Source organism: Nycticebus coucang, chromosome 1 (genome assembly GCF_027406575.1).
Source record: "Nycticebus coucang isolate mNycCou1 chromosome 1, mNycCou1.pri, whole genome shotgun sequence".
Classification (NCBI taxonomy): Eukaryota; Metazoa; Chordata; class Mammalia; order Primates; family Lorisidae; genus Nycticebus; species Nycticebus coucang.
The window spans coordinates 79945762-79962881 of NC_069780.1; the positions used below are offsets into that span (position 1 = coordinate 79945762).

At 44.9% G+C, this 17120-nt stretch overlaps 1 protein-coding gene across 3 annotated transcripts in view; it reads left to right on the forward strand.

Moving 5' to 3' along the window:
• The first annotated feature begins 535 nt into the window (after positions 1-535).
• The window catches only part of TMEM131L (transmembrane 131 like), a 172376-nt gene continuing 155791 nt past the window's right edge, over positions 536-17120 (forward strand). For 2 of the 3 annotated variants that reach the window (XM_053583183.1, XM_053583193.1), the window contains exons 1-3: positions 536-716; positions 1392-1462; positions 9307-9350. In XM_053583183.1, coding sequence (XP_053439158.1) covers positions 593-716; positions 1392-1462; positions 9307-9350 — 239 coding nt within the window. In that variant the 5' untranslated portion in view covers positions 536-592. Of the gene's footprint in view, positions 717-1391; positions 1463-7254; positions 8010-9306; positions 9351-17120 lie in introns of those variants that run through there. The other variant, XM_053583202.1, reaches the window with a different exon arrangement.

The following is a 17120-nucleotide window of genomic DNA, read 5'->3' on the forward strand; positions in this document are numbered from 1 at the left end:
GCCACCGGATATCCTCGCTGCATAACTGGCAGTAGCCATGTGGCTGCACTCGCGTTTCCTGACAACCATTGCATTATTTCCACTAATATCCTGTATCTAAGGCCTCCCACCTCCACCGCCGCCCCATACCTCGTGGGTTATCTCTCTACTGTGACTGGGGTACCCGAACAGAGCGGAAACCGCCCGAAAGTTCATGAAAACACACTTGGCAAAAGCCGGCTGCCAGTCTCTCCGGGCGGCTGAGCCGAGGAAAGCGCCCGGGCACCGCAGAGCGGGCGCCGCGGGCGGGACGCGGCCATGTGCTCCGCGCCAGGGGCGGGGCGCTGCGACCGCCGCGTTCGCATTGTCCACGTTCCCCGCACCCCGCCGCGTTCCGTCCCCCCCTATCTGTGGCGCACACGCGCCCAGAGCGAGCGGCGCGCCCCTGGCTGGAGCTGCAGCGGCAGCAGCTGCGGCGGCGGCGGGGGCGGCGCGGGGCGGCGCGGGGCGGGGCGGGGCGGCGCGGGGGCGGGCCCGGGGCGAGGCGGCCGGGGCGCCAGCGAGCGAGCGAGCGGCGAGCGCCGCGAACACCGAGAGGAACGCGAGCACCAGCATGGCGGGGCTCCGACGCCCGCTGCCCGGCTGCTACTGCCGCACCGCCGCGGCCGTGAACCTCCTGCTGGGCGTCTTCCAGGTCCTGCTGCCCTGCTGTCGCCCGGGAGGGGCTCAGGGACAAGGTCAGCCTCGCGCCGCTGGACTCGCTTTGCTCCTCACCCCGCCCCCCTTCTCTTTCTTTTGGGGAACTGCTGAAATCTATCAGAAGGCTGAGGACAGGAAAGGGAAAGCGCAGGAGGAGGAAGGATAGCTGTTGTAATTCTCGGCTGATAACGCTTTCCGACCACAGCGTCCCCTCCTGCGCGCCCCTCCTCCGGTGCAGCCCTAGAGCTGGGAAGTCGCGGGGCTTGGGGACCGCTAGCCGCGCGCGCCCCGGACCCTTTGTGCGCGGGCCCCTGCGCCCCGGGCGCAGCCCCCGCTTTGTGTGGCGCGCGGGTGCCCCGCCGCGGCCCGGCTTTCTGCAGCTTTGTTTCCCTGAGCCGGGCCGCCCGGGTCCACACCCCAGATGCTCGAGCTGCGGAGCCCGGACTGCCCCGTGAGGTGGCTTCACCCTCTGGTGTCCTTACTACCACCACCCCGAGCCTGCACGCTGTTCCCTTTCCCACAGAGGGGACGCCGCCTCACACCCCGTCCATTGTGTTTTTATCCTTGGCTTGCTCCTCCGATGGCCTCCACTTTTAGAAGGAAAAAAAGACTTGTTTTGGTGAGGCGGGTGGCATGAGGGAAAGATAAGGAAAACAGGAAGCGTTTCTTTTCCGTACATAAAAAACGTGGTGTGTTTTTTGGTGTTCTTGCAGCGATTGAGCCTATGCCGAACGTGGTGGAGCTGTGGCAGGCAGAAGAAGGGGAACTCCTGCTGCCCACTCAGGTAAGGACGACCAGGTGACAGGGCGGGTGTGGGTGTGCGAGGGAGGAGGGGCGGGGAGGCGGCCGGCACCCCCCCCACCCCCTGCGGCACAGGCGCTGGGGCCACTTTGCATGGCAAATAATCGGTTGGGCAGAGCCTGAACACCTGGCAACGGTGGCCTTCCCGGCTGCCTTCCGCGCCATGTGACGGGGTGTGAGTCACACCAGCCCCAAGTCCAGAAGGTGGGAGCCCAGGCCACCTCAGCAGGGCCGCTGAGCCAGGCGGGCTGCACCATCTGCGGGTGGTCTGGGGCACGCTGTTCTCTCTGCAAATGAGCTGGTGCTGTGTGCATGGCAAGTGGCTGCAAGGTTGAGGACAACAGCAGTACTGATTTCGTAAATGTTAGTGGTATTTGCCATTAGCGTTAAGTAGCTTTGGGATAACGATGTGACTTTAAAAGATTGTAAACTTGGATTTTCTCCAAATGCCTTTAATTCTTGTTAAAATACACCCAGTTAGGAACTTGAATTTCAAGTTTTTTCCCCTATATGATATAATGATTGCATGTAGAAAAATAATTACTAACATTTTATTGGGAATCTGCAGCATCATATGGGGTTTACTGCTGCAGCAGATAACAGTATTGCAAAGCTTCGGTGTTTGTAAGTTTTAGCTTTTACAAGAAATTCCCACTAACTGCATATTTAAATTAAATGTTGTTGACTGCTTTTCACCAACAGTAGTGACTCAAATGCATTTTGTGGGGGAGGGGTTTGAATTATAAGGGAATATTCAGCTGTTGTGCAGTCGCTTTTAAGACGTTCATTTCTTCCCACATTGGTGGCAGCACTTAGTTCTGTGTTGTCTTTTGTGGCTGTTTAGAAAAACAGGATGTCTAGCTGTAACTTCAGGGGAGAGGCTGTTCAGTTTTATATTTCAGCCTGCCCCCTCCTATGTGAAACATCAAGAGTGCTGGTTTTCAGATATTTGGAATATTCTCTTTGGCCAGGGCTAATGAATAACAGCTTCAAGACGGAGAGGTGATTTTAGAGGAAAATTTTCCTGGACCTTCCCTGAAGGAGAGCAGGCTGAATGAGACCAGCCCTTTGAGAAAAGGCCTCGTCTGGATGGGAAGGAAACAGTCTTTGCTTTTCCTAAAAGTTTATTCCCAAATGTATTTTATTCCTCACTATAAACAATATATATGTTTTGTCAAAGATTTGGAAAACGCAGAAAGACAAAAAGAGCAAATTAGAAATTGATCATCTTACTGAGAGAACTGTACTTAAAAAGTGGTTATATTTGTGCTTATTAGAGCTCAGCAGTGACGTTAGTGGTATTTTGAGCCAGAGAATTTTTTGTTATGAGAGGCTGTCCTGTGCACTGTGGGATGTTAAGCGGTAGCATCCTTTCCTCTACCCACTAGCTGCCAATGGGATACTTACTGCTCGCGCTCCAACCTTCCCTTCCCCCAATTTGACAATTAAAAATGTCCCCAAACATTACCAGATGTCTCTGGGGAGCAAAACTGCCAGAATGAGAGAAAATTTTTGCATGTTTTGTATTTGCATTTTTACCCAGTGGTAGTTTCCACCTCTTATTGGCTACCTAGAGTAAAAGAAAAGTAAATTGTGGACTAGTGAGTCTATCACAGATTCCCATCTGTTAGAACATTAATTGAAGATTCACCCAGACGTGGAAATGTCAAGGCCTGTGATATGATTATTTTATTTATAGGTTCAGAAGTTAGTTTATAAAATTCTTAATTTCTGGTTTTATTTCGTTTATATGTATAATATAGTTTGGTAAAAAAAGAATGTTAGAATTGAGAAGCTGTCTTTCTGGAATCCTCATTATAGAGGCATTTATAACTAAGCTATTTTAAAGGAATAATGAAAGTGATATTAAAAATAATTTTCTAGGACGGCACCTGGAGCTCAAAGGAGTAGGGTGCCGGCCCCATATGTCGGAGGTGGCGGGTTCAAACCCAGCCCTGGCCAAAAACTGCAAAAAAATTTTTTTTTCTAACTGCCTCATTCCTATCTATATGTGTACTTTTTACAAACTATCTTACCTGCATATGCCTGGGAAGGGATGAGGGATACACACACACACACACACACACACATTTCTCATAAGCTGCAGGGAGTTATTTTAAAGAATATTTCTTGAGTATTTTGAATTTTTTTTTAAGTAAAAGTTCCCTGCCTAGGCTCCTGTGGCTCAAGTGGCTAAGGCACCAGCCATATACACATGAGCTGGCGGGTTCAAATCCAGCCCGGGCCCGCCAAACAACAATGACGGCTGCAACCAAAAAATAGCCAGGCGTTATGGCAGGCACCTGTAGTAGGTAGGTACTTTTGAGGCGGAGGCAGGAGAATCCCTTGAGCCCGGGAGTTAGAGGTTGCTCTGAGCTGTGATGCCATGGCACTCTACCCAGGGTGACAGCTTGAGGCTCTATCTCAAAAAAAAAAAAAAAGTTCCTTTATGTGTGTCATACAGAGTCTGTTGAAAAGAGACTATTTATAGGTGTTATTTAAATTTGAGGGTTTTCTCCTTAATTGGCTAAGTTGACTTTCATTCAGGAAGACTTAGGTTAATAAAAACATGAGAGGATGTGACATGAAATAAACAGAACACTAACATATTTGCTAACACTGTGTAATTATTTATTTTGGAAATGTCTCCTGCTGATTGAATCTTTTTCTTTTTCTGATGGGTCTCTTAAGTGATTAAGAATTTGTATACTGGGGTGGTGCCTGTGGCTCAAGGAGTAGGGCACCGGTCCCATATGCCAGAGGTGGTGGGTTCAAACCCAGCCCTGGCCAAAAACCACAAAAAAAAAAAAAAAAAAAAAAAGAATTTGTATACTATGTCCACAATGAAGTTGTTATAAGCTGCCTGACCCTCTGACCAGATATCCTGGGCTTGAATGCTGGCCCTGTCCCTTTTTAACTTTGTAAATTCACCTCTTTGTCCTCAGCTTTCTCATCTGCATTGTGGGAGAATGTTGCTGCGATTTCAGAGGATTTTGTGAGGATTAAGTGAGCACCTAGTCCAGGTTACCTATTATTTTCTCAAATGACTGGTAGATTTGGTCATTGGAAAGCATGAGTAGCTTTTCTGCTTTGATGGGCCTGAACCAGTGTGGGTAACTCAGCATTATTATGTGCGCTAGTATTGTGTAGATAAGTTCTTTTACTCATAACTTTTTGTTATGTGCTCTTTTATGTTGTAAAATGATTTGGTATAGGAACATAAAAACTGTATTTATCCATGGTGATAATAAGAGGAAGGAAATGTGACTATTCTATTTACAGAACTTTTCCCCTCCTCCAGCTACACATTGTCCATTCTTCAGTGCACTGAATCCAAAGCATTGATGGTGTAGAAACCAAGTGTTTTTATGAGCTTATTGTCAAGAAGTAATTGTGTGTTTGCAAGATATAGCTTTGTGCACCTTCCTTCTTCACCTTCAAAGTCAGAAAACATCTGTGATTCCCTGTAATCCATACACATGGTGATGTTCACTCGACCTGCTGTGGCCTGCAGGGCCTTCTGTAGTCTGACCTGCTCCCCTCAGTCTTCTGGGACACTCACTCCAGCCTGACCCTTGGCAGAGCAGGTCCAATATGTATGGTCTGTTGGGTAAGAGAAACAAACGCTATTACCCTGCTGTTTGTTCAGGGTCATTCCTTCCTCACTCCTAACTGGCAGTGGCATTGTCATCATTTCTTTTTGAGTTTGTGGTACTACCTTGAGTGTCTGGACTTTCTTCTTTGTTTTATGTGTGCCGTGTTGCCCGAACTGGGTTTCACTTAGGAGGGTCTGAGCTGCTAAGGCTTGGTGGCCCTGTTGTGGCCACCATGTCCTGGGTACAAGGCAGTAGACATTCAATAGTTAGCCCATGAGATCTTCCTTGTAGAGGAGAGAAAGGCAGTTGTTGGTATCTTGGCCCAGTTCCAGTTGGTGGTTTATGAGGTAACCCTGTTCTGAAGATGGCGGGCAAAATGCCTTAAGTGTTGACTTTATAGTATTGAATGACCATCACATATGTTTACCAGTCCTCATAGTAGGAAGGGTATTCAGCAATCTGCTCTTCCGGTTCATTCACACTTGTCTGAGAAGAAAAAGCTCACTCCTGATTCCCCCAGTTAGCAGGTTTGGGAACTGGAGACAGGTGCTAAGTAGCAGCAGATGTTACCTGATACAGACTCTTGTTGGTTCTGGACAGGGCCAGGAGGTTCAGTGCTCCACTGGCCTTGTTTGTTGGTTAGCATACAGTCCATGGGCCTGGCCCACTTGGGCCCCTAGGGATACAGTGAAGAATAAGAAAGTCTCTGCCTTGTTTGTTCCCACCCCCTTATGTGGAGGGTGTAGATAACAGAAATTGGTAGAAAGTGAAACAGGAAATGGTACACTGATCATCTGAGTTCTTTTTTATTGTCTCAGGTACTGTGTTATGTAATTGTATCATACTGCCATTGGTGAATCATTGACTAGTGTTTGGAAATCTTTTTGCCATAGAGATTTATTTTTGGTTTCATCTACTTCCACCATAAACATCAAAAGATAAAAACTAACATGGGCTGAGTAATACTGGCATCATTCAAGTGCTTTAAGAGTATTAGCTCACATTAATACACTAAAATCTGTGAAGTATTATAACCTGATTTTAGATGAGTAAATCGAGGAAGGGAGCAGTTAAATTACTTGTCCAGGGCAATAAGAAAGTGGCAGTTGAGGGAATTGAACCCAGGAATTACTTAGCTTCATAGCTTGAGTTTTTAGCCACCTCATTAATTGTGTGAGTTTCAGTATACTCTGATCAGAAAAGCAGGATATGTCGCGTGACTGGGGACGCGAACGAACAGCAGCTTTGCCGTGGGTGTAAACTCGCTCCTGTAGCTTCACGGGGTGCACAGCTTCAGAGAATGGCTTGTGGAATTTTAACTCCAGGGAAGCCAACTCCATGTGTGTCCCAGGGGGCCCCAGGTCCCTTAAGCCTCTGGAAGAAAAGCAAGTCATTTTAAACTCACATTGAGCTCACTTTGTGTGCTTGATGTAGGATATGTTTATTTCTAAATCTTATCCTACAGGATTGTGGTAATAAAATTTCTGTGTCTCAGGGAAATAGTTTCATTTTGTGTTTGGTTTAGAAAAAGTTGCCTAGGCTCAGCACCTGTAGCTCAGCAGCTAGGGGACCAGCCACATATACCAGGGTTGGCGGGTTCGAACCTGGCCCAGGCTTGCCAAACAACGACAACTACGTCAAAAAAAAAAAAAAAAAAAAAAAGCTAGGCATTGTGGCCAGTGCCTGTAGTCGCAGCTACTTGGAAGGCTGAGGCAAGAGAATCTCTTAAGCCCAAGAGTTTGAGGTTGCTGTGAGCAGTGACGCCATGGCACCATACCGATGGCGACATAGTAAGACTCCGTCTCAAAAAAAAAAAAAGAAAATGTTGCCTAATGAAGTTTGCAATAGTAGTTGTGTCTCCTTGTATTTAAGAAACAACTGGTTTGTACTCAGCTCTGCAGACAGATATTTATTATTGAGCATGTACTGTGGGCCAAGCAGTGTTTTTGGTGTGGGATATGTTTGTGGTAGGGTGAACAAAACAAAAACAACTGCTCCGTGGAGTTTGGAGTCTACACGGAGGCATGTAAATAATATGTGTTATTTAGCTGGGCACGGTGGCTCATGCCTGTAATCCCAGTTCTTAGGAGGCTGACGCGAGTGGATTGCCCAAGCTCAGGAGTTTGAGACTGCCTGAGCAAGAGTGAGACCCCGTCTCTAAAAATAGCTGGGCGTTGTGGCAGGTGCCTGTAGTCCCAGCTACGTGGGAGGCTGAGGCGAAAGAATTGCTTAAGCCCAAGAGTTTGAGGTTGCTGTGAGCTATGATGCCCCGATACTCTACCTATGGTGACAGACTGAGACTCTGTCCTCCTCTCCTCCCAAAATTCTGTTATTTAGTCTGTTCCAAGGGTATAAGTGTTACATGGCGGCAAGGTAGGGTGGTGGTGGGAGTTACAGTTTTAATTTAAGAGGTCACGTAGGCCACTTTGAGAAGGTAGGTGAACTGACCCTTTAAAGTGGGAGAGAGAACAACCATTTCAGGGGCCCCAGGGATGGGGGAGTGATGGGATCGGGTCCCTGCCCTTTGAGAGGCTGGTGGTGGTGGTGAGATAAAGCTGGTAATATCCTGAGACACCATTTAAGTGCTGAAATACAGGAACTGAAAGAAGAGGCACTGTGTGTATTGGCAGGGTGGGTGAGGGCTTGGTGGAGGAGGGGTCTCTTTAGAGATCTGCATTGCTGTGTGTGTAGCCCTGAGCCTGTGCTGGACTGCTCTGAATTAACCAGCATGGTATATATCTGACTAGCAGTCGGGAGCCACTGTGGGTGCTTGGGCAGGGATTGACGTGATGACATTGAGTGCTGGGGAAGGGTCTACTACATGATGGTGAGTGATGACTGACACTGAGAAGATGGGTGTATGAGGTGTGACGTGTGACTCCAGGATGCACAGCTGCATAGGATGGGTTGGGCACTGAGGCCCCGTCTGTCATGGTAATCAGGGCCTGGGCTACTGATGGTGTGGGCTGAGGTGCTCATGCCTGTAAAAACTAGCTCTCTGGGGGGCTGAGGTGGGAGGATAACCTTGAGCTCAGGAGTTCGATACTACTCTGAGCAAGATCAAGACCTCGTTTCTACTGAAAATAGAAAAAAAATTAGCTGGGGGTCGTGGTGGGCACCTGTAGTCCCAGGTACTCGGAGGCTGAGGCAGGAGGATTGCTTGAGACTGAGTTTGAGTTTGCTGTGAGCCAGGCTGCTGAGGCCACAGCGATGTAGCTTGGGTGATGGAGTGTGAGACTCTGTCTCAAAAAAAAAAAAAAAAATCAGCCACCTTATATTGGTCTCAAATTTGATATGTATTAAGGATAACCTGGGTGGCACCTGTGGCTCAGTGAGTAGGGTGCCGGCCCCATATACCAAGGGTGGCAGGTTCAAACCCAGCCCCGGCTGAACTGCAACCAAAAAATAGCCGGGCGTTGTGGCAGGCGCCTGTAATCCCAGCTGCTCGGGAGGCTGAGGCAGGAGAATCGCGGAAGCCCAAGAGCTAGAGGTTGCTGTGAGTCCTGTGACATCATGGCACTCTACTGAAGGCGGTAAAGTGAGACTCTGTCTCTACCAAAAAAAAAAAAAAAAGGATAACCTGAGCTAAACTGAGTAAATATTTCATATTTGAGGATTTTAATTATCACTCAACTTTATCTTGTGTGATTAAACTTAAACATTAAAAGTAGGCTCTCATCGGCCCCTGTGGCTCAAGCGGCTAAGGCACCAGCCACATACACCTGAGCTGGTGGGTTTGAATCCAGCCCGGGCCCACCAAACAATAATGACGGCTGCAACCAAAAAAATAGTCGGGCATTGGGGCGGGTGCCTATAGTCCCAGCTACTTGGGAGGCTGAGGCAGGAGAACCTCTTGAGCCCAGGAGTTGGAGGTTACTGTGAGCTGTGATGACACGGACACTCTACCCAGGGTGACAGCTTGAGGCTCTGTCTCAAAAAAAAAAAAAAAGTAGGCTCTGGAAGAGAAATGATATTTAAGTTTGAGATTATATTCAGGTTGAGGTTTTAATCAGGTAGAATACTTAGAGTGAGTATCTGAGAGATCAGTTGGTAATTTATAGCTTTGTACTTGTGTCCTTACTAGTGTTGTTCTTTGAATAAATATTTATGCCACTCACTATTTTAAACATTCATTATGAATTCATAACCCCTCTGAGATTTGAAGAACTATTTCTTTTAGTGATTTTGTGTTCTTTTGAAACAACTGTTAAAGTATGTTCTTTTTCAATAGGGTGATTCCGAAGAGAATGTGGAGGAGCCTTCTGAAGAACAGAGGTAAGGAAAAAGTGGGAGTGAATATTTACAGGCTAAATTTTCCTGCCTACTTTAGGTGTTCTCTCGGAAGTCTTGGTATATGTCCGTGTTTGAATGTTATCTGTAATACCTCTTTGTTAAGATTATGCAGCAAGCTGTGAGAAACACCCCTCTCCTCACCCTCTGCCAGTTTCACTTTTCCCATGGCTTCCTCACGACTCCCTCTTGTTCACACGTGTCTCTGGAGTGTCAGGCACCATGCTGAGTGCTGAACATAAATGCTGAGCAAGACCTGCATTGCACGTGGTTACTATAAATGAAATAATGATAATTATGATAAGCGCTTTCGAGAATTACATTACTGTGGCAGACAAAGTAGTCAGGTGAAGCTCCTCTTAGGAGGTGACATTCCAGCTGAAAGCTAGAGGATGTAGGGCAGCCACAGAGCAAGCTGGGGAGCGTGCTTTGGCAGAGAGACTGGCAGGTGCAAAGGCCCTGAGGCTGGAAGTGCTGGCAGCTATCTAGGAACATGGAGAACGCCAGCCAGTGTGGTTTGTAGCATAGTGTCATGAGAGAGGACTGAGGCAGCCACAGGAAGGAGTTTGGGGTTTTATGTTTGAGTGTAGTGTGAGTTGTTAAAAGATTTTAACCGGGGGCTAGCAAATAAAAAAATATAAATTACATTTTAAAGAGAATACCTTGGTCATGGGGCAATCTTGGTTAGTTGTCAAACTGGGTCCCTTAGAGGTTCCTGAGACTCCCTAAGTGGTATCTGGGCATGAGGGTAACTTCCAAGGAAACAGCTTCCTTGTGGCTCACGTCTCTAATCCTAGTACTCTGGGAAGCCAAGGTGGGAGAATCTCTTGTACTCAGGAGTTTGAGACCACCCTGAGCAAGAAGGAGACCCTGTCTCTAGTAAATATAGAAAAATTACATGGGCATTATGGCAGGTGCCTGTAGTCCCAGCTAGTAGGGAGGCTGAGGCAGGAGCATCCCTTGAATGCACAAGTTTGAGGTTGCTGCGAGTTAGCCTGAGGACACAGCATCTTAGCCCAGACGATAGAGTGAGGCTCTGTCTCAAATGGAGGGAAAAAAAAAAAAAAAAAGGAACCAGCTTCCGGATCTCTAGAGTCCACATATTCTGAAATGAATCTGAGTTTTAAGTGACCATTTCCCATCTTTCCTTTCATAGTCTCACCTTCCCATCTTTCACCCAGCTCCAACCCGACTATGTATATTTATTTGCTTCATTTGGGGTAAAACAAAGAGGCAATTTGAATTGTTGGTGTTGGTTAGGAAAAAGTGATTCACTCTGACTAGATGACAAATTCTTTAGTAACTTTCGTGGTTTTCAGATCTTTGCTTTCAATAAGACTGAAGGAGGACCAAATCAGATTGGCAGCTGACACATTAAAAGTGTTTTTTTTTTTTTTTGCAGTTTTTGGCCGGGGCCGGGTTTGAACCTGCCACTTCCGGTATATGGGGCCAGTGCCCCACTCCTTTGAGCCACAGGTGCCATCCTAAAAGTTTTTATTTTATTTATTTATTTATTTTTTCTTTTTGTAGAGACAGAGTCTCACTTTACTGCCCTCAGTAGAGAGCTGTGGCGTCACACGGCTCACAGCAACCTCCAGCTCTTGGGCTTACGTGATTCTCTTGCCTCAGCCTCCCGAGTAGCTGGGACTACAGGCACCCGCCACAATGCCCGGCTATTTTTTTTGTTGCAGTTTGGCCGGGGCTGGGTCCGAACCCACCACCCTCGGCATATGGGGCTGGCGCCCTACTCACTGAGCCACAGGCCCCGCCAAGTTTTTATTTTTTTTAAGGCAGAGTTCTACTCTGTTGCCCATGCTAGAGTGCCATGGCTTCAGTCTAGCTCACAGCAACGCCTCAAACTCACTCCTGGGCTCAAGTGATCCTTCTGTCTCAGCCTCCTGAGTAGCTGGGACTACAGATACCCACCATGACACCCAGCTAATTTTTTTTCTAGTTTTTCTATTTTTGGTAGAGATGGGGTCTTCCTCTTGCTCAGGCTGGTCTCAAACTCCCACCTTAAACTCCACATTGGCCTTCTGGAGTACTAGGATTACAGATGTGAGCCACTAAGTCCAGCCAAAAGTTTTATTTATGTATTTATTTATTTTTTGAGACAGAGTTTCATTATGTCACCCTCAGTAGAGTGCCATGGTCTCATAGGGCTTGAGCGATTATCTTGCCTCAGCCTCCTAAGTAGCTGGGACTGCAGGCACGCACCACAATGCCTGGCTGTTTTTTTTTTTTTTTTGTAGTTGTTGTTTGGCAGGCCTGGGCCAGGTTCAAACCCTACAATCCTGGTGTATGTGGCTGGCACCCTAACCATTGAGCTATGGGCGCTGAGCCCAAAAGTTATTTATTTTTTTGAGATAGAGCCTCAAGCTGTTGCCCTGGGTAGAGTGCTGTGACATCACAGCTCACAGCAACCTCCAACTCCTGGGCTTATGCGATTCTGTTGCCTCAGCCTCCCAAGTAGCTGGACTACAGGCGCCTGCCACAATGCCCGGCTATTTTTTGGTTGTAATTGTCCTTGTTGTTTGGCAGGCCTGGGCTGCATTTGAACTCGCCAGCTCTAGTGTATGTGGCTGGAACCTTAGATGCTTGAGCTATAGGTGCCGAGCTGAAAAGTTATTTTTAATGATAGATTATTGTCATTGATCTTTGGATGAAACACTGAGGCAGTTTAGGGAATATGGGGACAGTGCTATAGCAAAGCTCCTTCCATTCACATCTGTTCATGTGAGTAAAATTTCTTAGTGCTTACGTTGAAAAAAAAAATAGAGTTAAAGATAGAACTAAAATAATGCCATCTAAACCTGTTTCATTCTAGCAGTAAATAATTCATATGAACCAATTAGGGGGAAAAACCGGTCTATACATACATCTCATTAAAGGTTGAATTTTCAGTAAGATTTTACTTTTATGTTTAATTACTGTGTTTAATTACAATTTTTTTACAAAAATTGTAAAATTTGTTGGTTTGACCAATTGTATACAGTTGGCAGTGGGCATCTATCTGTAACCTTTGCCATATGGAGTCTGAGATTCCTAGGAGACATCCCAAGTGGGAATGGCAGGTAGGCAGGAGCTCAGAGGCCTGGGCTACAGATGCAAGCGTGTGTGTACGCACCCCATAGAGAGCCTTGTTGCACGTGTCTTTGTATTCATTTTCTTTTGTAGATGCCGTTCTCTCCATACTTATGGATTAGAACTAATTTCTTTCTTTTTACCAATGTTCTTTCTAACTTAAATGTATTAGTACATTTAATCTGTATTGGTCTTTTGACACAGTGCCAGATTATCAGGAGTGGTGTGGGAGGATTTTGTTGATTTAAAAGAGTAGGTTTAGGGCGGCGCCTGTGGCTCAGTGAGCAGGGCGCCGGCCCCATATGCCGAGGGTGGCGGGTTCAAACCCGGCCCCGGCCAAACTGCAACCAAAAAATAGCCGGGCGTTGTGGCGGGCGCCTGTAGTCCCAGCTACTCGGAAGGCTGAGGCAGGAGAATTGCCTAAGCCCAGGAGTTGGAGGTTGCTGTGAGCTGTGTGAGGCCACGGCACTCTACCCGAGGGCCATAAAGTGAGACTCTGTCTCTACAAAAAAAAAAATAAAATAAAAGAGTAGCTTTAAATTTACTGATGGCGACATATGTAAGAAATAAATTTTATATCATGACCATGTCTTTCAGATGTATCATATACGTACATGGATATAATCTACATATTTATAAAAAAATGAATTTAAGTTTCATAAAATAGTGTTCTCCCTTATTGTCTGCAATGTAATTTATTTTCTATTTCATTTTATTTCATTTAGGAAAATGCTGGTTGCCACCTACTGGATTTAGGTGTTGGTAATCTTGTTACTATGCTGTCATTCACTTACCCTATAGTTCACTCATTTGAAGCATACAGTTGGTTTTAATAATATTCACTGAGTTGTATAACCCATCACTTTTAGAACCTTTTGTGCCTCCCCAAAGAAATGCCTTACACTTCAGCTGTCAGCCTCCAGTCTCTCATCCCCACATAGATTGATTTGAAAACTCCTCAGTAGATCATGGTTCACAGTTTATCAACCCCATTACATGTTTTATTTTCCTGCTTTTGAATATTCTAGTATTTGCCATTTAATCCTGGATTTTTTTTTTTTAATTTCCATGTCTCTTGTTTCTTTTGTCGTTTTTTTTGGTTGAGCTTTGCTCCTTACGTGTAAAGAAAAGTTCATGAAAATCTTTGTGTCCATTTTTTGAAAATGCAGATTCTGAAGTTCTAAGAATTATCTCTAAATGTAACATTCTCTGATTGGTAAATTAGTCACCTAAATACTTCCTTTCATTTATCTTCTGTTGCATAATTGGGGATGTTTTTTTAACAAAGTTTTTAACTTATCTCGCACCCATCTAATGTGCTACTTTAAAAATAAATCTTTGGCTTTAGAATAGATTGAGATTTGCAGAAAAGTTTCAAAAGTAATAGAGGGAGGTGTTCCCTGAGCCCCTCATATAGTGTCTTCCATTACTAGGGTACATTTGTCACCACTGAGAAACCAACACCAGTCCTTTACTACCAACTAAACTCCATACTTTATTGAGATTTTACTAGTTTTTCCCTTGTGTCCTTTTTGGAGGCAAGTTGTTAAGTGAAGTTGAGCTTAACTTACACAAGTTATTTGAAATTCTGTTTGGGAGATTTTTCTATTCTTTCTTATTTATTCAGTCATTTATTTATTCAATATGGACTCAGAGATACTTATACATTGGTTTGAAATCAAATACTGCCTGTGTTTTTAGCAAAACTCTGAAGTTCCTTTCTCCTTGCTAGAATATTACACTTTTTTTTTTTTTTTTGGGATACAGAGTCTCACTTTGTTGCCCTGCCTAGGGTGCTGAGGCACCACAGCTCACAGTAACCTCAAACTCGTGGGCGTGAGCCTCCTGAGTAGCTGGGACTACAAGGCCCGCCACAACACCCTGCTATTTTTAGAGACGAGGTCTCGCTCTGGCTCAGGCTGGTCTCAAACTTGAGTGCTCAAGTGCACTCTCCAGGTTACTGTCCTAAGAGTCCACTCAGGATGCCACATTACTAGTAGTGGTCATGTCTCCTTAGGTTCCTCTTGGTTGTGACTGTTTGTCCGACTTCCTTTGTTTTTGGTGAGTTTGACAGTTTTGAATATGGTCAGGTATTTTATAAAATATCTTTCAATTTGGATCTGATATTTTTCTCATGGTTAGATTGGGGGTTTGGGTTTGGGGGAGGAAGAGCACATAGATAAATTGCCATTGTCATCATATCACCTCAGGTGCATATAACCAGCATGACTTACCAGTTTGATGTTCACCTTGATCACTGGCTGTTTGCTAGGGTTTTCCCCTGTGAAGACGTGCTCTTTTCCACCTGTTTTTCCGTGTTATACTCTCCGGAGGCAAGTACAGATTGGTGGCATGCATGTCGAGGAGTCACTTAACTAACTTGGGACTCGAGAAATAAATTGACTGAAAACAGCGTCTTAGTGTGTCCCCCTTAAAGAACAGGTGGCACTCATGTTGACCGCTGGAGAAGTGAAGGAGGCTCTGTGTTTCATCCTCATGCCTGCCCGAGGTGAGGGCAGGAGACCACTGTCCAGTCTGGGGCTTCAGGGGGCTTTGAGAGCAGCTTGCCTGTTCCCCCAGACGGCCTGGGGAGGCTTTCAGGGTAATTGGGCTCTTTGAAGATTTTGTTTATGTTGTCTTCCCTTCGTCTTCTGCCCATACTGTGTAATTGTATTTGGTCAAAAGCCAGAGAAGCAGTACAGTATTTGAAAAACTTTCTTCCTTCCTCTTCACCCGTTTTTCTCCTGAGTGTTCTCAAATATCAGCAGTAATCCAGCCCTTTGCTAAGAGAGAAACTTGCTGTGGGGATTCAGTGATGAGAGCTGGCGTTAGCTCTTACCGGAATTAAATACTCTCAGGGAAACTCATCTGGCTCTCTGTATACATCTCTCTGATAGACTTTTCTTGGGGTTTCATTTGTTAGGATTTGAAAAGTGTAAGCATTGGCAAAGTACAAGTAATACATTATTTCAGCTTTTAAATATGGTTATAAAAATCATAAATACTGACTGGGTAGGAACAACGTCTGTGGAAGGTTTTCTTTGTTGTTGTTATTGTTTGTTTTTAAATGTACTTTTATCTGATTGATAATAGCAAAATGTGTTCTCCTAAAGTAGCTTAATGTCAGTTAAAGGCAGAACATGAGAATCTTGGTGACCTCGCTGCACGTCATAATTTAACAGTAAAATAACTTTATGGAATCCATTCATTCAGATACGACTTTAAAAATAGTCCAGCATTGTGGCAGGTGCCTGTAGTCTCAGCTATTTGGGAGGTTGAAGCAGGGGGATCACTTGAACCCAAGAGTTTGAGGTTGTTGTGAGTTGTGACACCATGGCCCTCTACCAAGGGTGACAAAGTGAGACTCCTTTAAAAAAAAAAAAAAAAGAAAAATTTTTACTTGTTCCGGATATAACTTTTTTACAGGCACTGGAGTGATTAGGTTTGTGTTTATTTGTATTTTTATATTGAAATTGATCCTTGAACCTTTAATAATTCTAGTTTAAAGAACTTTTTAATTCTTTTAAGAATTTTGAAGGGTTACTCTAGAATAAAAATAGTCAAAACATTTCATTAATGTCGACATTCCTGAAACAAAAGAAGTAGAGTTGAAGTCTGGCTAGGTTGGTTATCCTGTGTAAATGTGGTGACCTACTTCTAGAACCTCAGTGTTCCTTACTTCAGACTAGAGATTGCCTTTGGGAGAAGTGGTTTTAACTCAGCCCTAGAAGTCTGACTCTCTGCTTCTTTCCATGTTGCCACTCAGTGGTTTGACTAAGTATTTATGGCTGCACATCATAATATGTAACAGTAAAATAACTTCATGGAATCCATTCAGTCAGCTACGACTTCTGAAGAAAGAGCTAGACAAATTCAGCAACTCAGCCTAGGAAGACATGCCTTTGGGAAATTACAGCATCTACATTAAAAGACTTGGGAGAAGCTTATTTCAGGCAAGAGTGAAGCTACCCAGGTGTAAGCAGGAGAAGAGACTTGGATGTTTTGCCAGCTCTTGTTATAACACAACTTCTGTTTCTTCAGGAAACCTAGATAGTTATGGATGAGCTGGCGTTTAGACTTCATGTAGGCAGTGGGCACTGTGCTTTGATTGATCGTTACTGGTCTTGTTCATGGTGGAGGGATGACAAATGAAGGAACGTTTGGGACGTATCCCGACATTGGCAGCGGTAATATTGATTAGTTCTCTAAGATGTGCTGGATATGTTGTGACACTAAGCTTCTTACTGCTGGAGAAGGTAGCAGAGCTTGGGATTTCCAGTTTCAAAGGAGACTTAACCTCCCAAGGCAGTATTCTCTGTCTAGGAACACCAATATTAAGATAATGAGGTCTCCTGGGAGCTTGTTATTTATTTTAAATGAATTGTCATCAAATTACTAGGTTGTTTTTAGAGTTTTCTACGTGCGAAATATGACTCTGGAATAATAGTGATTTTCCCCCCAGCCAATTCAACAAAAGAATGTTGTTACATTGCAAGTAAATGTGTTAGTCTGTACAGTATTTCACAGATGTTGTGGTGCTCAAGTAGTGTTTTTGAACCGTTGTTTTAGTATTGCCTTTATAACCAGTTTATGATATAAAAAAGTCTTACTTGCTTATTGTAGTTCTTCTCAATGTTTACCCTCCAAGTAGCGGGGATGTAATTTTTAAAA